The sequence below is a fragment of the Salmo salar genome, chromosome 11 (assembly GCF_965601325.2).
Source record: "Salmo salar chromosome 11, fSalSal1, whole genome shotgun sequence".
Lineage (NCBI taxonomy): Eukaryota > Metazoa > Chordata > Actinopteri > Salmoniformes > Salmonidae > Salmo > Salmo salar.
Genome location: NC_138301.1, coordinates 32,981,584 through 33,007,257, shown reverse-complemented (window position 1 = coordinate 33,007,257; position 25,674 = coordinate 32,981,584). Strand labels below are relative to the sequence as shown.

Below are 25,674 nucleotides of genomic sequence, written 5' to 3'. Positions count from 1 at the left end.
TCTGGACACTACGCTGACAGACACAGCAAACCTTCTTGTCACAGCTCACATTGATGTGCCATCCTGGATGAGCTGCACTACCTGAGCCACTTGTGTGGGTTGTAGACTCCGTCTCATGCTACCACTAGAGTGAAAGCACTGCCAGCATTCAAAAGTGACCAAAACATCAGCCAGGAAGCATAGGAACTGAGAAGTGGTCTGTGGTCCCCACCTGCAGAACCACTCCTTTATTGGGGGTGTCTTGCTAATTGCCTATAATTTCCACCTGTTGTCTATTCCATTTGCACAACAGCATGTGAAATTTATTGTCAATCAGTGTTGCTTCCTAAGTGGACAGTTTGATTTCACAGAAGTGTGATTGACTTGGAGTTACATTGTGTTGTTTAAGTGTTCCCTTTATTTTTTTGAGCAGTGTATTTTCAATAACCAAAAATATTGTATGTTCAGCTGTTTGAAGCTGGTGTACAAAACCAAAAGTAAAAGATGCAAAAATGAAACTTAAGAACGGGAAGCATAGAAATGGCATACATAGAACATATCTACTGCTTGTTAGAATTGCTTTCAATGATGACAAATCTATAACTCATATTTCTATGTGAATTTCGTTGGCAGCACAAAAAGTTACATATGCATCTTTAATAGACCTCACCTTGTCTTTCTTTTTCCCCAACTCAGTTAAGCCAAAACCACGCCTGTTATCAGAGAGGCGTTCTACAACGCTTTGAGCGCTCTCCATGTCCGGAAGTGAATATCACGTAGCGCGAAATTACAGTCACTAATTAATAACATTTGCCCTTGTATTTCAAGATTGAAAAATATAATAATGTAGTGGACAGAGCTAGCCATTAACGTCAGATTCAATGGCTGTAGCATAGCGTATTCGACTGAATGATTAGCTCATAAATATTTGAGAAATTATGAATAATAAGCATATGCTTTTACCTGATAATAGACTACGAATGATAATATAACGTCAAATACCGAGCTAGTAACGTTAAGTAGCCTAGGTAAACTTAGCTGACCTTCAAATGAGGGAATTCAACAGAGTTCCGAGACATTTTTATAACTCATTGAAACTCTGAAAATGAAAACATGGGCAAATGTTACCAAACATGATAATAATAGGCCTGCATTATGGTAGGCAGCTAATTGTTAAGTTACATTTTCCATCCTTATCTTGGAAGGCCACTGTCTCTGCACTGATCGCCTGCGAGTGAGACAACGCTAACTAGCCAATGGGAGCGTAGCAGGATCCCTCTGAATAACGGGGCGTGGTTTTGGCTTAACTGCATTGGGATAAAGAAAGACGCGAGCTCACCTGCTTGTAGACCTAAAACCCGGAAATTAGTTACCATTCATATGGCGAAAATGAATGAGGAAAGAATAGGCTTTTGGTGTAAACGCGAAAATAAGGTCTGAGGTCAATACAGGCTTAGGATATCTTATACGTTTTGTTCTACGATATACTATTAGTCAGTTAACATTACCTTTATTAATTATGAAGTATTTACGTGCTTTTTCAAATTACACAAATGCTTCCAAATTCACAGAAAATGACGTTTGCTGATATTATCTCATAGAAGAAAACATATGTTTACCACAAGACCTTAATACAAAACTATTTGTCCATGGAACCATGTCAGAGTTAGTTCCTACAAAAAGACGCCATTAGGCTAGAAAACAAAAACTGTATCAAGAAATTAGCTCGACATTAGAAAAATTGCCAATTTGTATTAGTAAGAAAAAAAAGAAGCACGAGAGTTTCGCAGGAATAGTCTGCTTTTTATTGAATAAGTCTGCTTTTATGTAATATTGTTTCATTGAACACCATATCCCAGAAAGCATTGCGCCAAGGCAAAGCAGGAAGATATTTTTTCGTCTGCAACTTCGGGAAGTTAGCCAGCAGGTATGTCTCTTTTTTACCTTCTTTTTTTTTTACCCCCACAAATCTATCTAATTAACTTAAAGCTCATTTGAAATTTGTCCCAACCTTCAAAGTTCACAGCTACGTGTAGATGTATTTCCAAAATTGGTCCTCTTTTCAAGTTTCAGAGTACAGTTTACAGATTTAGCAACCGGTAGTTAGCGGTTAGCTAGCTAACTTACTTAGCTGTCAGTTTGAAAACCACAACCTCGCTCTTTCTTGCTTGTGTCTTCAGGCCGTTCTGCGCTAGAGAAACCCTGAAATAAGTTGAATCTTCTTGGCCTATTTCAATTAAACGACTTTGGCAATGAAATAGCTATTGAGATTAAGTACCTACTACTGTTAGAGATTATCGAACTAGTGGCAGTACTACAAATATGGTCCCTCCCTAGTTAGTGAATTGTTTGTAATCAATACAACCCACAGTTCAGTCTCATTTGGTTAATATCTGAGATCAATGGTTCTAAATCTGTTTGGGCTTCAATGTCATTAACACCTTAGATCATTGACGACCATACAAGTATTTTTAGCTACTCAACAACACCTATCCTGGTCTTTAATTAAACATGTAAATAGTTAGTGGATTTGTAGACTTCTCTAGTTTGTAGTAGAGATTGTAAAAACGCTATAGTAGAGAAGATGGTATCGAGTAATGACATCGTCTCAGTCTCAACTGTTCCAGGGTGAAATTAATAGCCTTGGTCCCTGAGTAAACACAAGTATTTTATTCTAACTCTTATCACCACCATCTGTGGAGGGCGAGGCAGAGGCATCTGAGCTCACACCGCTCTGGGTATTTTTATAAAGTGGTCATGTGAAACTCCAGACAACAAATGAGAGATGTCTACTGTCTTGTCTTCCTGGGCCACAAGATGAAGGGCTGGTCTGTCTGTCGTGTCATGGTTTATCCTCCACTATGGGTAGCAGTATTATAGAGTGGTATTTATTAGACTGTTTTACAACTGAGAAGACTGGGTGTCAGCATGTTATTAAATATAGAAGTTTTGAATGTTGAAAACTGACCATCTGGACCAGTTAAACTTGCAATGAAATCTATCTATGCCAGAGTTTTTTTCCCAGCGGTGGTGGTAAGGGTAGCATGGGGCGGGGGGGCACTGCTGCTAAATTAATATATGTGAAATACTGTATACTATTGTACCGTCCATCGCTGTACTTTCACTGGGTCCCCCTTAAGTCTCCTAGTCAATGGACTATTCTGTAGTGTGATATTGAAGGGGAGTTTTGCTAGATGACATTTCAGGGGAAATATACAGTTTCTCTAGTAGGCAGGTACAGTAATGTGTTACTGGTGCTTGGCGCATGTTGCTCGAGCTCCTTCCTTTTATGACTTGGTTAGTCTCTCTCTTTTCCAGACCCACCTCTGTCCTTTTTTTATCTTTACCACAACTACCAATGCAACACTGTCTAGTTAGCATACCATGCTACTACTAGGACTACATAGCCAGGTCCCAGAATCTTCTGTCCATCACCAAATATCACTTGATATTTAACATAACTAATGCAAAGATATGCCAACTGTCCTCTGATTCTGTGTGTCCACAGAGGTGTGTTACTCAGGCCCTGGGGAGAGTGGTGTGTGTTACAGAAACACCAGCAGTGAGTGTATGTCTGTCTGTAATCTGCTTCCGCCGGCTGTTTGTGGCATCGGCTGTGAAGTGAACAGGAAGACAGAGGGCTGAAGAGAGAGAAAAAGAAAGAAAGAGAACAGAGAGGAAGCTGCTGTCAGCATGACTGAGTTCTGGGTGTGTTTCAGCTGCTGCATTGGAGAGCAGCCCCAGCCTGTGAGTATACGCACACACACACACACACACACACACAATAAATCACTGTTTTGTTTACTCCTGACCTTTGAGTATATTTTTACATTTACATTTACGTCATTTAGCAGACGCTCTTATCCAGAGCGACTTACAAATTGGTGCATTCACCTTATCATATCCAGTCTATGAAGTGTGCACACTAAAGGTGAAGGTGCTAGACACTGAAATAGAACCAGGCCTTCTCATCTTCTGTACTTCTTATCAGCCTGTGTGAGTGTCTGTTCATTAAACAGTTGACTGTTGTTGCCTTTAGTAATACTACGATTTCTTTAATGCTTTACAGAAGAGGCGGCGGAGGATAGACCGTTCAATGATCGGAGAACCAACCAACTTTGTTCACACAACACACGTAGGCTCAGGAGACATGGGCGTTGGGCTCTCATCAGTACGTACTGACCACCTACCCTCACACAGAAAACAGAGCCTTATGTCATATCTACTAGGTAAAGATTCCAAGCAGTTACAAATCGTCATCCAAATCTTCTGTTCATTATGACGGTGTGTGTGTATAGGTGAACTCTGTTCAGGCCCAGATGAAATCTAAAGGAGGTTATCAAGGAGGGTCTGAGAGCAATCAGGAATAATGAGGTGAGACACTTGCTGTTACAATGCGTTACTATTGTGTTAATACTATGATATCAACGTGTTATCAGTACTGTATTACTACTGTGATATTGACATGTTATCAGTATTGTTACTACTGTAATATCAACGTATTATCAGTACTGTGTTAATACTATGATATCAACGTGTTATCAGTACTGTGTTGCTACTGTGACATCAACGTGTTATCAGTACTTTGTCAGCCCCCCCCCGCTTCTCCAAATCAGCTGGGCTAGACAATCTGGACCCTCTCTTTCTAAAATTTTCCCGCCGCCGTTGTCGCAACCCCTATTGCTAGTCTGTTCAACCTCTCTTTTGTATCGTCTGAGATTCCTAAAGATTGGAAAGCGGCCGCGGTCATCCCCCACCTCAAAGGTGGAGAGACATTCTAGACCCAAACTGTTACAGACCTATATCCATCCTGCCCTGCCTTTTTAAAGTCTTTGAAAGCCAAGTGAACAAACAGATCACCGACCATTTCGAATCCCACCGTACCTTCTCCGCTGTGCAATCTGGTTTCTGAGCTGGTCATGGGTGCACCTCAGCCACGCTCAAGGTCCTAAACGATATCATAAACACCATCGATAAAAGACAGTACTGTGCAGCCAACTTCATCGACCTGGCCAAGGCTTTCGACTCTGTCAATCACCGAATTCTGCCAGGTCGCAGTTGCAAATGAGAACTTTTTCTCAACTAGCCTGCCTGGTTAAAAAAAAATAATAATCTTATCGGCAGACTCAACAGCCTTGGCTTCTCAAATGACTGCCTCGCCTGGTTCACTAACTACTTCTCGGATAGAGTTCAGTGTGTCAAATCGGAGGGCCTGTTGTCCGGACCTCTGGCAGTCTCTATGGGGGTGCCACAGGGTTCAATTCTCAGGCCGACTCTTTTCCCTGTATTTATCAATGATGTTGCTCTTGCTGCTGGTGATTCTTTGATCCACCTCTATGCAGACGACACCATTCTGTATACATCTGGCCCTTCTTTGGACACTGTGTTAATAAACCTCCAAACGAGCTTCAACGCCATACAACACTCCTTCTGTGGCCTCCAACTGCTCTTAAACGCTAGTAAAGCTAAATACATGCTCTTCAACCGATCGCTGCCCACTCCCGCCTGCTTAGCATCACTACTCTGGATAGTTCTGACTTAGAATATGTGGACAACTATAAATACCTAGGTGTCTGGCTAGACTGTAAACTCTCCTTCCAGACTCATATTAAGCATCTCCAATCCAAAATTAAATCTAAAATCGGATTCTTATTTCGCAACAAAGCCTCCTTCACTCATGCTGCCAAACATACCCTCGTAAAACGGACTATCCTGCCGATCCTTGACTTCGGCGATGTCATTTACAAAATTAGCCTCCAACACTCTACTCAGACTGCATCCAATTTGCTATCACAGTGCCATCCATTTTGTCACCAAAGCCCCATATACCACCCACCACTGTGACCTGTATGCTCTCGTTGGCTGGTCCTTGCTACATATTCGTTGCCAAACCCACTGGCTCCAGGTCATCTATAAGTCTTTGCTAGGTAACACTCCGCCTTATCTCAGCTCACTGGTACCATAGCAACACCCACCCGTAGCACGTGCTCCAGCAGGTATATTTCACTGGTCATCCCCAAAGCCAACACCCCCTTTGGCTGCCTTTCCTTCCAGTTCTCTGCTGCCAATGACTGGAACAAATTGCAAATATCACTGAAGTTGGAGACTTATATCTCCCTCACTAACTTCAATCATCGGCTGTCAGAGCAGCTTACCGATCGCTGCAGCTGTACACAGCCCATCTAACCAACTACCTACCTCATCTCCATATTTGTTTTTTTTCTGCTCTTTTGCACACCAGTATTTCTACTTGCACATCCTCATCTGCACATCTCACTCCAGTCTTAATTGCTAAATTGTAATTATTTCGCCACTATGGCCTATTTATTGCCTTACCTCCTTACTTCATTTGCACACACTGTATACAGATGTTTCTATTGTGTTATTGACTCTACGTTTGTTTATCCCATGTTTAACTCTGTTGTTTTTGTCACACTGTTTTGCTTTATCTTGGCCAGGTCGCAGTTGTAAATGAGAACTTGTTCTCAACTGGCCTACCTGGTTAAATAAAGGTGAAATAAAGACAAAAATAAAAATACTTAGATAACATGTTTTCAGTACTATTACTACTGTGATATCTATGACTTATCAGTACTGTGACGTCAACGTGTTATCAGTACCGCGTTGCTACTGTGATGTCAACGTGTTATCAGTACTGTGTTAACGCGCTCCTTGTGTCTACGAAAGCTTCATTCAACGTTTGTGTAATTAGTTTAAACTTTACATTAATGTAAATTTGCCAGCTGCATATACACTGCTTTACATGAATGTGATGTGTGTATGTATTATTTGTCCACAGACAGATAAGAAGCCTGTGCTAACTACTGCTGTAGATCTGAAGAGGAGGCATTGTAAAGACACTCTTATTAGAACCAGACAAAGGACCAAACGATGAAACCACCCAGGAACGTGTATATAATTCATTTATATTAAATCACTGCTATCTGTTTGTCTGCCATGCTGTTGCACTGTAAGAGTAGAAAACGGATCACAATCGTGTGTGTGTGTGCGCCTGTGTGAACAAATGTTTTACCCAAATGTTCAGGAGTGTGTGTGGTTGTGTTTTTAGGCCTTGCCTGTATTTATAGTCGGATTTGTGAAAAAATGACCTTTAATGTGGTGGCTGGGCCACTGTGTAGATATGAGGCACATGATTAGTAGTATCTGCTTCATTATCAAATCATAAACTACAGACTTGAAATTCGGTGTCCCAAATGGAACCCTAGTCCTTATATAGTGTGCTACTTTTGACCAGAGACACATGGGCCCTGGTAAAACATTATGCACTATATAGGGCATAGGTTGAAATTGGGGACAGAGACCATGTTAAGCGCTTTATTCTGTTAAACATCCCATGTTCTTTGAGTTGCCTTCAGGAGTAAGTAAAGAATGCTTTTTTTTCCAATAAACTTGAAATGTGTAGGTAGGGCACACTGGACCATTTTGTTTCTTGTACACACTTGTTCAAAAGCTTTTAAGCTTTTGTATTGATTTCAGCCAATGTGTTTTTATACATGTAGTATTTTTCTCATTCATTAGCTAGAATCTTAATAAAAAAATGTTCTATGCCATCTTAGAGAAGTCTGTCTTTGTCAGGTTTGACTAGCTATATCTGATCGTCCTCTCCTGGCGCACTCAAATGGCACCCTATTCCCTATATAGTGCACTACTACCATATGGGCCCTGACCAAAAGTAGTGCACTATAAAGGAAATGGTGCAATTTGGGAAACATACTCAGTTTAATGACCCATCACTATGATAAGTAGATGTTATTAACACTTACCCCCTTACATGGTCAATATGTGGACAAGGTTGAAAATCTCATGTCGTTTCAACCCGCCTCCTCATTGGAGGAGAAGGTCAGAGAGGAGGGACCCCGGGCTTTCTCTTCCAATGGATTTTGAGGAGTCGAGGAGAGGACGCAAGGAGTATGCAATTAGATTCTACCACTGTCATCTGGCATGACTTTGACATTTGTCTCACAAACCAGAGACAGGCTGTGGGTTGAAATGCCGCATTCAAAACAACTGGGAACTCAGGAATCTCTCACTTCTGAAATCAGTGCGTTCAAGACAACTGGGAACTCTGGGGGGGGGGGGGGAGGGGGGGGGGAACTAGCTCCGACTGGGAAAAATCATTTGAATGGTTAACTAACTTGGAATTCCAAGTCGGAAACTAGGCCATCTTTCTAGAGCTCCTTCTTCTGACCTGAAGATCACGGACGTCATAATTTGACCGCGTTTCTTTTACCCAGTTGTCTTGAAAGCACAATAATCATAGTCATTGGTTGTAATGGATGCCTTAGTTTCCACGTACACTCACAAACAGAAGGTGTACTGTCTTTGGTTAGTTATAATTATCTTTGGTACACTTGAAGACAGTTACATAATCAACCTTTCCCATGATATTTATACTGAGAAGAAATATTGACATCTAATGATATGGAAACAGTGAATGCATTGATAAAATGTAGTGCATGTCAGCGTTTGCCAAGATGTTGTCAGCTGTCACGAGATCCATCAGCATGAGGAACAGGAAGGGAATGGTTAACTCTAAAAAACGATGATGCGAGTACAATAAAAGGGACGATATTGAAACTAGTGGTGTGCCCAATTACAGATGATAGTTTTTTTTCTAGAGAATCCGATTTTTACTCAATTCTGTATGTTACCGACATGGCAAAAACTCCGTGGATTATTATTTTATCAGTCATTCTCCGGTCATCTCAGGTAAACTAGTCAGTTAGCTGTTATGCTAGCTAAAGCTGGCTAGTTAGCTCACGGTATTTATAACAGTACAGAGATAGATGTAGCTAGCTAGCAAGCAAGCCACGTCCAACTATGTCGACAACTACGTGATATTTATTTGACAAATACTATCGACAAATGGTTAATGTCACCTTTACAATTGTAATTTCGAGTGTCTATCCTGTTAGGCAAGTTTGCCATGTTCATGTAGCTAGTTAGCCAATTAGCCACCAGCTTAGTTTGCCAGCTGAGCTCTTTTATGGCTTGGCTATGGGGAAGTACCCAAATTTCCAGGCAAGCTTCAGAGTGGAACAGATACTGACAGTGTAATGAAAAAGTGTTACACTGCTAACACTGATCAGTCTCTGAACAAACGATCTGTTGTTTCTTATACTTTGTTTACTTTGAAATACATGTTGGTTGTATGTATTTCACTTAGTTACTGTTTTTATTCCATACAGGTGATCTGTCAAGAGGCAATCTTGCACATCTCAAATGGAGCCACAGATAAAGAATACTGCCTGGTCTACAACTCCTTATGGACCAACCTGTCACTCTCACTCAGCGCTGCTGTAAGTCCAGTCCAGCAACATCGCCATTCTGATATTGAGCTGCCCTATGCCCCCATTTGCTCCAGCCTCGACTGTGTTAGACTTTACTATCTGTTGGTGAACCCACAGAACTTCGTGAACCTCACCTGACATCCAGCCTGCTGTTAGGTGGCTCTGGGATTCAGCCTTGCTACAGTGACAATACATCATACCTATTAATATATTGATTGTCTAACTGTACCTGTTGTCCTGTGTTAGACTGCGTATCCCCTGGTGAACCTGTCGTCCAGGAAACTGTGTAGCTCTGCAGGGGTGAGCCCAGCCATAGTGAGAGGCAAGGTGGTGGTGGTCATGAGAGGGGAGTGTAACTTAAGCCAGAAGGCTGTGGTTGCCCAAGACCTGGGGGCTGCCGCTCTGATCGTTGCCAGCACTAAATCTATGGTAATACTTTGATAATGGATCTACAATGTATCAATGGTGTAGCTACAATGTATTTACAATGTATCAATAGTGTTACCTCCAATGTGTTTATGATGCAACACTTAATTTACATCTATGGTATAACATGATAGGCCTACATCTTTGTGTGTGCTTTTTAAGACATGTGTTTTGTTTTATCTCTCATTTGATTGCTTCTAAAGAGTCCCCCGGGAGCCAATGTGACAGAGTATGAGAAAGTCCAGATTCCGCTGGCTCTGATGAGATACATGGACTTCCTGGACGCACAGAGTGTGAGTTCTCTGATACTGTAGGTCCTCTGGTATAGAGGTCACTACAACTCACTATAAGATATGGTATAGTGCTTATTCACGCCTTCTAATTGACTTCTCATCTACAGTATTTCTTTCAATCAATAAGAATAGACATGAGACAGTAGTGTGTGTGTCTCAGGTGTGTTAGTGTTTGATCTCTGTGTGTTTCTCCAGGTGTTTGGTGAGGAGATGCAGGTTAGGCTGTATGCCCCGGCGGTGCCTGTGTTTGATGTCAGCATTGTGGTCATGCTTCTCATAGGAGTGGTGACTGTTGCTCTGGGAGGCTACTGGAGCGGAGCCTGTGAGAGGTGAGACTGCACACACACGTTTCTTTATGTCCTTCGGAAAAGGACAGCCATGCATGCTGTCCACTCTTCAGCCACTCTACACTCTGTGTAACAGTCTGTGTGTTGTGTGTGTCTGTGTGTCAGAGAGAGGCTGAGTGCGTCTCGAGGAGGAGGAGGAGGAGGAGGAGGAGAGAAGAGTGACAGTGGGGACTTGGCTCTGTACTCTCCCCTAAAGGTGGTCATTTTTGTAGGTCTGATGTGTCTGATGCTGGTACTCATGTACTTCTTCTACAAGTACCTGGGTGAGTCTTTCACTCTGCCCAAACACTGCTTAATATATTTTGTATTACATTTTCATAATGTATTACGTTTATTAACAGTTTTATATGCAAAGCAAACATACCACACCAGAAGCTGTTAGACACTCAGTGATCGTATCAAAATGAGTTAGTTCAGGAGTGTTTTGACACTTTGTGTGTGTGTTTTCCAGTGTATGTGATCATCGCCATATTCTGCCTAGCGTCAGCCACCGCCCTCTTCAGCTGTCTGGACGCCCTGTTGGACCTGGCCAAGTGTAGCCCCATGAGGTACACACACACACACACACACACACACACACACACACACACACACACACACACAGAGAGTGTCACAATTTTCCTGGGGTTTTCATCCCAATTCAAACTTTTTTCCCATAACAACATAACATAGCCCCCCCCAAACAAGGAAAACAAAGTATTGTCTGACAAATGTCACAGCTCATTAAAATCATGGTATTTACAGAGTCAAGGTTTTCTATAGTAACAACGTAAAGTATGATTTCCCTGTTCCACAGACATCTGTCCTCCCTGTCAGTTTCTCTGTCTGTTCCATAGACATCTGTCCTCCCTGTCTGTTCCTTAGACATCTGTCCTCCCTGTCTGTTCCATAGACATCTGTCCTCCCTGTCAGTTTCTCTGTCTGTTCCATAGACATCTGTCCTCCCTGTCTGTTCCATAGACATCTGTCCTCTCTGTCTGTTCCATAGACATCTGTCCTCTCTGTCTGTTTCTCTGTCTGTTCCATAGACATCTGTCCTCTCTGTCTGTTCCATAGACATCTGTCCTCTCTGTCTGTTTCTCTGTCTGTTCCATAGACATCTGTCCTCTCTGTCTGTTCCATAGACATCTGTCCTCTCTGTCTGTTCCACAGACATCTGTCCTCCCTGTCAGTTTCTCTGTCTGTTCCATAGACATCTGTCCTCCCTGTCAGTTTCTCTGTCTGTTCCATAGACATCTGTCCTCCCTGTCTGTTTCTCTGTCTGTTCCATAGACATCTGTCCTCTCTGTCTGTTCCATAGACATCTGTCCTCTCTGTCTGTTCCACAGACATCTGTCCTCCCTGTCAGTTTCTCTGTCTGTTCCATAGACATCTGTCCTCCCTGTCTGTTCCATAGACATCTGTCCTCCCTGTCTGTTCCATAGACATCTGTCCTCCCTGTCTGTTCCATAGACATCTGTCCTCCCTGTCTGTTCCATAGACATCTGTCCTCCCTGTCTGTTCCATAGACATCTGTCCTCCCTGTCTGTTCCATAGACATCTGTCCTCCCTGTCTGTTCTCTGTCTGTTCCATAGACATCTGTCCTCCCTGTCAGTTTCTCTGTCTGTTCCATAGACATCTGTCCTCCCTGTCGTCCGTCTGCCATAGACATCTGTCCTCCCTGTCTGTTCCATAGACATCTGTCCTCCCTGTCTGTTTCTCTGTCTGTTCCATAGACATCTGTCCTCCCTGTCTGTTCCATAGACATCTGTCCTCCCTGTCTGTTTCTCTGTCTGTTCCATAGACATCTGTCCTCCCTGTCTGTTCCATAGACATCTGTCCTCCCTGTCTGTTCCATAGACATCTGTCCTCCCTGTCAGTTTCTCTGTCTGTTCCATAGACATCTGTCCTCCCTGTCTGTTCCATAGACATCTGTCCTCCCTGTCTGTTCCATAGACATCTGTCCTCCCTGTCTGTTCCATAGACATCTGTCCTCCCTGTCTGTTTCTCTGTCTGTTCCATAGACATCTGTCCTCCCTGTCTGTTCCTCTGTCTGACATAAACAACTCATAGGCCATAGTTTCATATGGAAGTTCTGAGAAGTAAAAAAAAAAAAGAAAAGTGAATCAGACACATACCAGTCTCCTTGAACATCTCTCTCTCTCTCTCTCTCTCTCTCTCTCTCTCTCTCTCTCTCTGTCTCTCTCTCTCTGTCTCTCTCTCTGTGTCTCTTTGTGTCTCTCTCTCTCTCTCTCTCCCCCTCTCTCTCTCTCTCTCTCTCTCTCTCTCTCTCTCTCTCTCTCTCTCTCTCTCTGTCTCTGTCTCTGTCTCTCTGTCTCACACACGTGTTTTTGTGAGTCATACGAACCTTTCTGTGGTTGCTTGCGGTCTTTCTCTCTTCTCTCATGTGTGTTGTGTTCCTCCAGTGTGACGGTCCTGGGTGGGAGTGTATCTGTGAGGTCGGTGCTGCTGTCTGCTGTGTGTGTCACCGTAGCTGTGGTCTGGGGAGTCTACAGGAACGAGGACAGGTACTGTCTATCTCACACACACACTGACACACACACACACTGACACACACACAGACACACCCCTTGGGAATTCTGTGGGTGGGACAGGAAGCAGGAAGTGGTGTTTGGGGTGAGGGAGTGTGGAGGACTTGGACGTCATCAGCAGAGTAGAGGTGTGTTGTTGCTGTTAGTTTGTAGTTCAGCATCACTCACTGCCTCATTGACTCTGACTACTGTCTCTGAATGTGTCTCAAATGGTTCTCTATTCCCTATATAGTGCTACTTATGCTGGTCAAAAGTAGTGCACTTATAGGGAGTAGGGTGCAATTTGAGACGCACTTTCTGACAGACAGAAACTCTTAGTCTCTCTAATTTCCAATAACAGAATAACATCATGGTGGGTAATGTTTGTGTGTGTATTCATACAGGCTAGTGACTGTCCTTAGACCTTAGCACAGTAGAAGTATTAGTGGACAGGATAATTAAATGTCCCCAGTCTACAACAGCAACACACGGTCCACAGCTAATCTCCTATGAAACTTTTCCATGAGCGAAAGCATGGTGGATAATTATAATGTTCTAGAGAATGTGGTTTCACTTCCCTTTCCACCCCCACACATTGTAACTCACTCAGATTATACATTTACTCATTCACTGGATCATTACTTGGAAAATGCTCTCATTTTTGCATTTATAAAACTCTAACTAAAACTAAACTAACAATGAATTCCTGGGCCATTTCAGGGTAAAGCACAGGAACCATTGTCAATGGTTGTCCTCATGTTTGTGAGGAAGCTTGACATGCACTTTATAACCTATTTCTTTATTACCTTTATTTAATCAGTTTGGTTATATTTAATAGTTAGTTGACAGGCTGAAGTGTGTTGTTGAAGAAAATATACCTTGTACTCTACTTTATTGCCAGATGGATCTGGATCCTGCAGGACCTCCTGGGTGTGGCCTTCTGTCTCAACTTCCTGAAGACCATCTCCCTGTCCAACTTCAAGGTGAAATCATCACTCTGACCCTCTGATCTCTGATCTTCAGTCACAAAGAGGGCCACACTCTGGCTGAGACAGTTGGACACGTCCATAGAGATAGATCACTACTTGGAAATAAACTGTTTTTACATTGACATTGAGGACTTCCACTATGTTAAAGTAGTCAACTGGGTGGGATCAGCCAATGAATTTTACTTGTGAGAAAACATTCCGTAACTGCAGGTGGCAGTAGATCACCAACCTTGGCTTTATACCTGTTCAAACAACACACTCCAGGTGGCAGTATGCACCATTTCAGTTTGTTTACCAACTCATAGAAGTAGTAGAAGAAAAAGTACTACTTCAAAATGGGGATGGCCTCAATGGGGCTGCCTATACTATCACAGACGCCATAACGGGTCAGGTAAAAAGATGTCGTCTAACTAAGTCTATGGACACGTCTCTAAACATCTGTTCTCTCTTTACCTCTCTCTTTCTTCTCTCTCCACCTCACCTGTCTCCCCCTCAACTGACTTCCATTCCATCCCTCCTCCACCCCCCCCCCCCCCTCTCTCCCCCTCAGATCTGTGTGATCCTGTTGAGTCTGCTGCTGTTGTATGATGTGTTTTTTGTCTTCATCACTCCTCTGTTCATGCCGGTGAGTCACTTTCCCCTTTAAATACAGTGCAATGTTATTGTCCTATTTATTTTAATAGAAAGGTTAAATACATTGTCCCATGTTTTAAATGTTTTATATTTACAGAATGGGGAGAGTATCATGGTCCAAGTGGCCCTGGGTCCAGATGCATCAGGAGAGAAGGTAACCACTCATCTGTCTGTCTGCCTGCCTGTCTGCCTGTCTGCCTATATGTCTGTCTCTCTTTCTCTGTCTGTCAAAACTTGAATCTTCAATCTCTGGATGTTAAAATGGCTTGATTAACAATCAGTAGGGTCAGGAGTTTTCCTTGACTGAGTGTTCCCCGACCCAGTAAACACTCCTGCCCCTAACTAGAATCATGCTGCGTAGCTGTGATCTCATCTGCTCTGTACCGTTGCAGCATTGCTGTGTAGATTAGATTCCCCTCTGGGTCTGAATGGCTGACTGTCTGAGGATGCGTTTCAAATGGCACCCTATTCCTTACATAGTGCATTACTTTTGACCAGAGCGCTATGGGCCCTGATTAAAAGTAGTGCACTATGTAGGGAATAGAGTGCCATTTGGGATGCAAACTGACTGCGTCTGGTTGGGGTGTTCTGTCTCGACGCAGGGTAACACGGTGGAGGTGTCAGCCGAACCCTCGACTCCATATGAGAAAGTAAGACCCCAGCGCTTTACTACTCAGCTTCATATGTACTGTTAATTATCATATCAATTCATCTCTTTACTACTCAGCTTCATATGTACTGTTAATTATCATATCAATTCATCTCTTTACTACTCAGCTTCATATGTACTGTTAATTATCATATCAATTCATCTCTTTACTACTCAGCTTCATATGTACTGTTAATTATCAAATCAATTCATCTCTTTACTACTCAGCTTCATATGTACTGTTAATTATCATATCAATTCATCTCTTTACTACTCAGCTTCATATGTACTGTTAATTATCATATCAATTCATCTCTTTACTACTCAGCTTCATATGTACTGTTAATTATCATATCAATTCATCTCTTTACTACTCAGCTTCATATGTACTGTTAATTATCATATCAATTCATCACTTTACTACTCAGCTTCATATGTACTGTTAATTATCATATCAATTCATCTCTTTACTACTCAGCTTCATATGTACTGTTAATTATCATATCAATTCATCTCTTTACTACTCAGCTTCATATGTACTGTTAATTATCATATCAATTCATCTCTTTACTACTCAGCTTCATATGTACTGTTAATTATCATATCAATTCATCTCTTTACTACTCAGCTTCATATGTACTGTTAATTATCATATCAATTCATCTCTTTACTACTCAGCTTCATATGTACTGTTAATTATCATATCAATTCATCTCTTTACTACTCAGCTTCATATGTACTGTTAATTATCAAATCAGTTCATCTCTGCGCTAGACCATTGTTTGTATTAAGCCATAGTTTAGAGATATAGGTTGTTAGTTTTACGAAGACATTGTTTACAAACAATGAAGTTAAACAGCCATTTATGTTATGCTGGGGTAAGACAGTTCTACTAAGTTCATAAGGCATTTATAAGACGTATTCTTCAAGAATAAATGGGCATTTATATAAATATTGTAGATTGTTCCTTGCTTTGGAAATGTAAACATATGTTTACCATGCCAATAAAGACCCTAAAATTGAAATGGAATTGAATTGAGAGACAGAACATACAGCACATACCAACCAACTGTCACATGGCTCTTATGTCACGTGACAGCTGTGTTAACGCCTGATTGATCATGTGTAGGGCCAAGAGTTTTTGTTCAGTTTCTATCACGTATTCCTGGCTCTAACAAACTTTACCATACTACTATACAATATTACACAATCTCAAGTCATTACGTTGTAGCCTAAGAGTTTAAATAATGAGAGGGCTTAATCTGAATTTAATAAAACATTGATATATTTGTTGTGTGATTTGGTGGTGAACTGATTGCTTTCCTGTATGTCTCATGTTCATGTCATTAACAAACACTACGGCTTGACAGTTGGCATATTTACATGTCTGTTTTCTGTTTTTTAATGGAAGTACTGTCATTGGTGTTGATTCAGAATCTATCATAGTGAATCCTCAGTATGTCTCTGTGATTGATTTGAGTTTTGGTTGAGCTTTAGTTAACTGTTAGTCAATTATTATTTAACAGTGTTAATGTTTTTATTGAATCATTAGTTGACTGTTAGTTGACCGTTGCCTGTGTTGTCTCCCTGGTAGCTCCCGGTAGTGATGCGTGTTCCACGGTTCTCTGCGTGGACACAGAACCTGTGTGGCATGCAGTTCTCCATCCTGGGCTACGGGGACATCATCGTACCAGGTGAGATAAACATGTCTGCATCCTAAATGGCATCATATGCCCTATATAGTGCACTACTTTTGACCAGAGCTAGGGTTGCAAAGGGAGGGTATATTACTGTAACGTACGTTTTTACTTGATTAGATACCATCTAGTGGGCTTTTTGGGTACTTCAGATTATCACAGGTGTCTGTAATTATCTATATACAATAAAATATATAAAATAATAAAATAATGACAAAACAGAATGACAAAACTATCCTAAATATGAACCATTAACTTAGTGAGTACCATTAATGTTTAACAGGAGGGTTTCAACATGAAATATCCTTCTATTCATTTAACTATGTTAATATGACTTTGTTGTCAATGTTTTGATGCCAAACTGGTGACAGTTGTGAAGAAAGTCGATAGTTGGAAGAGTTGCAGAGTTAATTTTTAAAAATGCCATTGTTGTTGAAATGCTTTTTTCATTAATTTTTTTTTTTTTTCTTGAACCATATGGTCTATCCACTGGAAACTCATGTTCAAAATGGACACAGATAAATTACCATAGATTGCCATAGATTACCTGTTTAATTACCAAAATGACTGAAGAGTCTGGTAACTTTGGTAAATTACCGGTAGCTTTGCAACAATAACCAGAGCCATATGGGTCCATGTCTCTAGACAATGATCTAAGGTCAGTGTTATGTTTCCCTCTATAATGGTTATAATTAGGATGTGTGGCGTGTAAGCTGATCCTAGATCTGTTCATTAGGTAATTTTCTTTCTGGTGCGATCTAAAGCTTCAATATCAGCTCCATCTTCACGCCCTTCTGTTCTGCCTTCTCATTGGACGATAGCTTCAGACCTTCATATATTCTGTTTGCTGATTGGTCCAACAGGTCTTCTTGTGGCCTATTGCAGCAGGTTTGATGTGTGGGTCAACAGCCCCAAGAAGGTCTACCTTTTCTGCTGCTGCATAGGTAACGACATGGACATTATCAATATGTTACTGATCATTATCATCATCGTGTTGATCATCTCATCTCCTCTCCACCCCTCCCCCAGCCTACCTGTGTGGTATGGTTTTGACGTTTGCGGTGATGTTGGTGACTAAGATGGGGCAGCCAGCCCTGCTCTACCTGGTTCCATTCACCCTGCTAGGATCTGCTCTGCTGGCCTGGAGGAGAGGGGAGATGAGGCAGTTCTGGAACGGGACCACATACGAGGTGAGAGGACAAGACATTTTCCTTAGGTGGTGGGGATTCAATTTATTTAATTGAATATTTGATCACTTCAAAGGGTTTGGGCCTAATTCCATTTGAATTCACACAACTCAGGAAATGAATTAAAATGTGATTATACATGTTTTTGTTCTCATTATGTATTTCCAATATGGAGGGTTGTTATACAGTAGTGTGTGATGTAATGATGATGATGATGATGATTTAATCTCCATCAGGTGTTGGACTCCACCAGGGAACCCTTATTGCCAGGTGTGCTTTCACCCCCTGACCTCTAACCCCTGAGGCCAGTAAGGGCTACTGTAATTTCCGGACTATTAAGCGCACCTGAATATAAGCCGCACCCACTGAATAAAAAAAATATATATTATTTTGAACATAAATAAGCCGCACATGTCTATAAGCCGCAGGTGCCTACCGGTACATTGAAACAAATGAACTTTACACAGGCTTTAACGAAACACGGCTTGTAACAAAAATAAATAGGCTTTAACGAAACACGGCTTAAAATAAAAAATTAGCAGTAAGCTTTAGTTGTCTTTTTGCACTGAGTCAATTCCTCACGCTGCTGTTTCCAACGTCTTATCATCGACTCATTAAGACCAAGCTCCCGTGCAGCAGCTCTATTTCCTTTTCCAACAGCCAGATCAATCGCCTTCAATTTGAAAGCTGCATCATATGCATTTCTCCGTGTCTTTGCCATGATGAGGGTGACAAAATGACTACCGTAATCAGAATGATGGGAAGTTTGAGAGCGCTCGATTTAATCTAAACAGTAAACAAAAAAGTTGTTTGACCTTAACCCGTTCGGCAATTTCATTGGTCTAATGAAAGCTTCATGCCGCCAAAAAACTGAGCACGTCACAGAATGTGTTTTTTTAATTTTTTATTATTATTTTTTTAAATTGAAAGCGGGAAAAATCCATATATTAGCCGCGTCATTGTTTAAGCCGCGAGGTTCAAAGCCTGGGGAAAAAAGTTGCGGCTTATAGTCCGGAATTTACGGTACTCACGCTCGATTCTACTGCATCCTCCCTGCCATCTAGCTACCCTATGTCTCTAGACTAGCATTATGTTTTCTTCTTTCACAGCCTTTCAGCCTTTACTTCAAACCTTTAGCAAATCAAAAACATAACACTGGAATGTCAACTTGAGTTATGTGTAATATCATGTTACACACTCAGACCAGCAGTACCCAACGTGGTCACTAGATGTCACTAGAGTCCTGGAAATGCCAGTGGCGCCACAGATTTCACTCTAGCTTGGACACACACATTTTGGTTAGAAAAGTCTGTTTCTATTGTTTTATTTCTTTAGTCTGTTTGTCAATGTCTGCATCCCTTAATTTTTTCCCAACAGCTGTCCATCTTTTCTAACCAGAATACAACCATCTCATAACGTTTTCATGAGTTTGAATTTTCCCTGTGCAGCTGTGTTTTATTCAGAGGGGGAGTTGCCACGTGGGAGCTTTGTTTGTCGTTTATGTTTTGTCATGTGCGTGTCGTCATGCTTTCTGTAAACCTGTGGTTTGCTTCTGTTCAGAAGGGTGAACATTTCAGAACGTTGCAGTTAGAAATGCAATGCATAGAACAAACACAATAGGCTATTCTCTATGACAACGAAGATAAATGTCTGGTCTACATGAACGTTCTGTACAGTTCCACCCTCCTGAATAAGCCTGAGCTGTGCAAAGCAGACTGTCTGTTGGCTACTGGACTAAGCTTTATGTTATATCACTTATGTCTGTCTTATACTGATAAACTCCTCTCCTCCTCTCTGTTCTCTCTCCTCCACTCCCTCTCCTAGATGGAACACCTGACTATGGCAGCGGAGGAGGAAAGTGCTGACTACAGCTGATCTAGGAGCCAACTAACAAACCAACCACAGGGGCTCTTTTCTACTCTTCAAATCAAGCATCTAGTTTATCATCCATGGGATGCAAGGGAAATACTATAGCTAGTCTATGAATCAATAAGGATTTATACTGGGGAGGGGTCAGGGGTGGGTTAGGGGTTGTACTGTGTGGGTCTCTGTTGATTGGGCAGTGAGACAGTTTAATTTGAGAGGCTTACTAGTGGCTAAGAATGCAGTGGTTAACTAGTGGCTAAGAACTATAATATTAAAATGATGCCTAAACTGTGTTGCCTTGGTAAAAGATACAAGTGATTTATTGAGAAAGCACTTTAATACTCATGTTGGCAGGTTTTGGAGGATTTTAAATTCAAAGTTAAACTGTCGGTGAAGATTTTTTTTTTTCTTCGATAACAGCTGTTCTGGGGTTTTCTGTGTAACTTGTTTGTTTTATTGAGAAACACAATCTTTGATTGCTTTTGTTGCCTTTAAATTAGTCCAATCTGATTTGAGCTCTGAGTGTGTCCTTATTATGTGTTCTATGGCCTGTACTTTATCTAACACTTCATGTCTTTTTAAAGCTCACAGTTAGAACTATGACATAACTGATTGAAATAATTATAGACTCTAACAAAAACTCACTGTATTAGTTGAATCAGCTGTGTTACTGCCTGGCTGGAGCAAAAGCCTGCACCCACACCGGCCTTTTGCAGATATCTTTGTCCACCTGTGAGCTAGGTCACTGTGGGGATGGGGCTGTTCAGTGTTACGCGGCTCTGTACCTGTACTTGTTACCACCGGTACTTTAGAAAGAGCAAATAGTGAGTTAGTGATCTGAGTTTGGAAAGACACTGACTGACTGACTACTGAGCCCATGGTACCCATTAATGAATTACTTTATAGATTTGTATTGTCTAACTACCATCCTCATAAATGTATAGAGAGAGGGAGGGTGGGGGAGGAAGGCCTGGGAAGAGGAAGAGGGAGGGGGAGAGGGACCGACAGGGAGGGAGGGAGGGAGATGGAGAGATCAAACTTGGACAATACAGTAAAGAGGGAGAACGAGTTAGAGAGGTGGCTTTCTGTACTGTTGCAAAATGGGATTTGTTGGGGTTCATCTGTGGAGTTCGTCATGTTTCAGCCTGTTGTAGCTTATTACTCGTGACTTGCCACTTCTTGCCTACATACCAGTCAGATTGAGAATGAGAAGTATGTAGATCTACCACATTGACCTAGAAACCTGTTTACAGTACACGCTTACGCCTGTTGCATAATATACTTATCCAAACACTCATCCCATAGCAATACACTTTAATATCAATGCGGGTATTAATCAATCAAATAATAGATAAATATTCTGGTATTTGACCTCCCCGTCATGTGACGTGCTCAGTGCTCGGGGGCTGACTCAGCTGGCTTCGTCACGCAGCGGCGTCAGTTCGGAGTCGCACAATTATGAAAAAGCAACCTTCCGCTGGAGCTGCAGCTAGGGCAGATTTCACCAGCGACAACTGGACTTTCCTTCCAAGGCTAACAGAAAGGAACACCGCCGATAGATGGATAAAGGCATCGGAGAAGCTCTTCCTGAGTCTCAACGGTGAAGAGAATGGTACGAGATCCAACCAAAGTGCTTTTGTGCGGTTTTTTTTGTCAAGTAGAATGTTTTCGAGGTAGAATGGGGGCTTCTAGAATGTCAGGTCGGAGGATCAGAGTCGAGGAGGGAGATATGAGTAGTTGGCAGTTATTTACATGCTGCTTGGTTGTCAAGAAGATCATGATCAGTTGGTATTGCGTACTTGTGTTTAACTATCTATCAAGAATAACGTTGGATATGGTTCAGTGGATAGCCAGTGCCACCGACATTTGGGTAAAACATCTGGGCACCTTTGCATTGGTAGTAAAGAGGCATCGGCAGAACGTTCGCTGAAATGCAAACTGCGACTGGCTGAGTCTAGCGATGCCGCGGCTAGGTAGTTGAGCTAGCTAACGTTCGCATTACCATCCATCCACAATGGCGTTAGATGCTAACTAGTGAGCCAGCTCCAGTTAGCTCTGTCCGCCAATGGACTTGAGTACAAAGCGATGTGACTGCAAGGCCATGCCAACTCGTGCGATGACTTGACAAAGTTGGATTCCAAGAAAAGGGGTGGAGATGACATTGTCCCCGCGAGACAGTACTGGGACCCAAAATTCAAGGCTTGCCTTTATCAGTCTTGACTAGCTAGCAAATTAGCCTCATTTTGGGTAAACTATCAGAGATTGTGTCGCTAACTCATGGTATTGTTGTCTTTGCTATGGCAAGTTGTCATTAAACAATAGCTTAGCCAGCTACATTAGCTGAGGAATTTCTGTCTTTGATTCCCCTCGGGGGTTCCACAGACTTTGGATTGTTCATCATCTAGCTAGCTAACCACCACTGACTAGCATAGTTAAGCTATATATAATGGTTTGAAGCTTCTGATCAGCTTGTCATCAGACCGCTAAAAGTCAGTTGAAAACACACCAGACTTTTTAAAGGCATCTCTCTTGAAGAGTTTCAGGCTACATCGGGCCACTGTCAAGTCGCCGCGGGTTCGCGGTTTGGACAGACAGACACTGCATGTGGCGTCACTAATTGTGCGCGGGGGTCTGGTTGTCATGCTGCTGTGTGTGATGGTTTGTTGTAGTCCCCATGTGTTCACTGTCCAGCGGTTTACCAGGCCAGATAAATGCATGTCGGCTACAAGATATAGAACGGACACCAGCAAATGGTCCCCCGATATAATAGAACATCATTTAATTAAACAATAGAACCACATAAATCATACTTCCATCTGTTTTAGACTACAGGGGATCATTAGACCACGCATCATTTTTTGCAAGTGTCAAAGGCAGCTCTGTCCATTCTGAACATATACATACAAAAATATAAACGCAACATGTAAAGTGTTGGTCCCATGTTTCATGAGCTGAAATAGGAGATCCCAGAAATGTTCCATACACAAAAAGCTTATTTCTCTAAAATGTGTTTACATCCCTGTTAGTAAGCATTTCTCCTTTACCAAGATAATCCATCTACCTGACAGGTGTGGCATATCAAGATGCTGATTAAACAGCATGATCATTGCACAGGTGCACCTTGTGCTGGGGACAGTAAAAGGCTACTCTAAAATGTGCAGTTTTGTCACACAACACAATGCCACAGATGTTTTGAGGGAGTGTGCAATTGGCACGCTGACTGCAGGAATGTCCACCAGAGCTGTTTCCAGAGAATTGAATGTTAATTTCGCTACCATAAACTGCCTCCGTCGTTTTAGAGAATTTGGCAGTACTTCCAACCAGCCACACAGCTGCAGACCACGTGTATGGTGTTGTATGGGTGAGCGGTTTGCTTATGTCAACGTTGTGAACAGAGTGCCCCATGGTGGAGGTGGGGTTATGGTATGGGCAGGCATAAGCTACGGAAAACGACACAATTGGATTTTATCGATGGCAATTTGAATGCACAGATACTGTGATGAGATCCTGAGGCCCATTGGTGTGCCATTATCTGCTGCCATCATGTTTCAGCATGATAATGCACAGCCCTATGTTGCAAGGATCTGTACAGAGTTCTTGGAAGTTGAAATTGTCCCAGTTCATCCATGGCCTGCATACTCACCAGACATGTCACCCGTTGAGCATGTTTGGGATGCTTTGGATTGCCGTGTACGACAGCGTGTTCCAGTTCCTGCCAATATCCAGCAACTTCGCACAGCCATTGAATAGGAGTGGGACAACATTCCACAGGCCACAATCAACAGCCTGATCGACACAATGCGAATGAGATGTGTCGCGCTGCATGAGGCAAATAGTGGTCACACCAGATATTGACTGATTTTCTGATCCACGCCCCTACCTTTTTTAAAAAGGTATCTGTGACTTACAGATGCATATCTGTATTCCCAGTCATGTGAAATCTGTAGATTAGGGCCTAATACATGTATTTCAATTGACTGATATCTTTATATGAACTGTAACTCAGTAAAATCTTTGTTGCATTTATTTTTGTTCAGTATAATTTCAGTAAGGAGGACTTGATGGTGGTGGCTGTGGGTTGAATACTGGGTGTAGGAAAACCAGTCCTGTCTGAACCTGTCATTTCCTTGATGGAGTGAGTGAATGTTATCATTTGTGTTCTGTCAAAGTTCTTCATCCCTCTGCATCAGATGCAGGTTGTTGTAATGCTACTCCTTGTTAGTGTAATGGTCACAGAAGGTTCATGAATAATTCATTATAATGACCTATTATAATGCATTGCTATCACTTTTTACAAGACCTCTAGGTGCCTCTTAAATTGAACTATTTTCCCTATATAGGGAATATGGTGCCATTGGGACACAACCCTAGATTGTGGACATCAACCATGGGTTTTCTGTCAAACTTTCCCAGAAGAACCTGTTTCTGCAATAAGTTCTGGCCAGGGCAGGTGTTGTGAAACTGCTCCTTGTTTCCCTCAGTCCCTGTCCTCTTTCCGCCTGTCACATGCCTCCGCTTACAGCCACTTAGCACGCTGTAGCAGTAGGGTGGTTTACCAGGCCAGCCCTGCTGCAGCCACAGGCCAGCGCTGCAGAGATGGTCACACTTACTCAGCATGTCTCCAAGATCGGCCAACCTGATTTAAAAAAAACTCACTGATCTACAAATCATTTTGCATCCCAAATAAATAAGTTAAAAATGTATGGGATCTGGACTAAAGAATCTGCACAGTAACTTGTGTAGGGCAAGCCCCCTGGAATGCCCCCCCCCCCCTGACTGTCAGTTTGCTAGAGGGCTCATCATGGACCAAAGGAGACTACTGCTGTTTATGAGTCTGGCCTGTTCTATATACAGTAAGCTATAGACTGTTATCACACACATTGTTCCAGTGCATGCAAAGCGTGAGAGCAGTGACACAGTTTAGTAGTGAAGGCGGCAGTGTTCTTGTGAAGTAGCATCACTAGCTGTCCTCCTCCTCCTGTTCTACCTTATTCACTCTGAGAGAAGAGTCTCTTATATTACACTACTATGCCTACAAGGGCTCCCTGGGCGTGTGAACTGAAGGCTCGTCACACTGCTGTCCCGTGACTTTTCACATGGCTCCACACTTGGCTTAGTTTCAAGTTCAAGTTTAATTAGTCACATGGACAGGTACAGTGAAATGCTTAACTTGCAAGCCCTACCCAACAGTGCAGTATTCAATGTCAAAATAGTATCACTAATAGGAATGAATAAATAAATAGAAGAATGTAAGTTATATACAGGGTCAATGCCAGTACCACATTTACAATGTGCAGGAATACTGGAGTAGTTAAGGTTGATATGTACATGTAGGCAGGGATCAGGAGAAAGTGACTGGTAGCAGGTTTAATAATAATAGTAAACAATATGGCAGCTGTATAATGGTGTGTGTGTGTGTGTGCTAGAGTGTCAGTGTATGTGTGATAGGTGAATATACACGTAAACAGGAGTAATAGTGACCAGTAGCAGGATAAATATACAGTACCAGTCAAAAGTTTGGGCACGCCTACTCATTAAAGGGTTTTTCTTTATTTTTACTGTTTTCTACACTGCAGAATAATAGTGAAGACAGTACCTGGATTTCTGCATAATTTTGACATAGTCACAACAATAAACACAGTGTGCATAAACTAATAAAACACAAATTATTGTATTTTTCTTGTCTATATTGAATACATAATTTAAACATTCACAGTGTAGGTTGGAAAAAGTATGTGAACCCCTAGGCTAATGACTTCTCCAAAAGCTAATTGGAGTCAGGAGTC

The 25,674-nt window shown here is 41.9% G+C and overlaps 2 protein-coding genes and 1 long non-coding RNA gene across 5 annotated transcripts in view; all 3 read left to right on the top strand.

Annotated features, from left to right (window-relative positions):
* The first annotated feature begins 1,358 nt into the window (after positions 1–1,358).
* On the top strand, positions 1,359–7,550 carry LOC145859109 (uncharacterized). The gene is made up of 5 exons (XR_014379368.1): positions 1,359–1,906; positions 3,488–3,726; positions 4,049–4,150; positions 4,278–4,353; positions 6,779–7,550. It is a non-coding gene; the product is annotated as an uncharacterized LOC145859109 (long non-coding RNA).
* Positions 7,551–8,459: 909 nt separating this feature from the next.
* On the top strand, positions 8,460–20,398 carry LOC106594228 (signal peptide peptidase-like 2A). Of its 3 annotated transcripts, XM_045689365.2 has the most exons (17): positions 8,460–8,709; positions 9,189–9,299; positions 9,537–9,719; positions 9,920–10,009; positions 10,205–10,338; positions 10,462–10,619; positions 10,808–10,904; positions 12,763–12,864; positions 13,769–13,850; positions 14,407–14,481; positions 14,587–14,643; positions 15,092–15,139; positions 16,733–16,832; positions 17,699–17,779; positions 17,865–18,025; positions 18,259–18,292; positions 19,847–20,398. In XM_045689365.2, exons 1-17 carry the CDS (start codon positions 8,656–8,658, stop codon positions 19,885–19,887), a joined length of 1,608 nt encoding a protein of 535 aa, XP_045545321.2. In that variant the 5' UTR covers positions 8,460–8,655; the 3' UTR covers positions 19,888–20,398. The 3 variants fall into 3 exon arrangements, with proteins under 3 accessions (XP_045545321.2, XP_082813991.1, XP_082813990.1); XM_082957865.1 differs by lacking the exon at positions 15,092–15,139; XM_082957864.1 differs by lacking the exon at positions 18,259–18,292.
* Positions 20,399–21,310: 912 nt separating this feature from the next.
* LOC106587734 (transient receptor potential cation channel subfamily M member 7) overlaps positions 21,311–25,674 on the top strand; it is a 92,742-nt gene continuing 88,378 nt past the window's right edge. Inside the window, exon 1 of the mRNA XM_082957862.1 lies at positions 21,311–21,500. Within this exon, the coding sequence (XP_082813988.1) occupies positions 21,498–21,500 (3 nt within the window). The 5' untranslated portion in view covers positions 21,311–21,497. The remainder of the gene's footprint in view (positions 21,501–25,674) is intronic.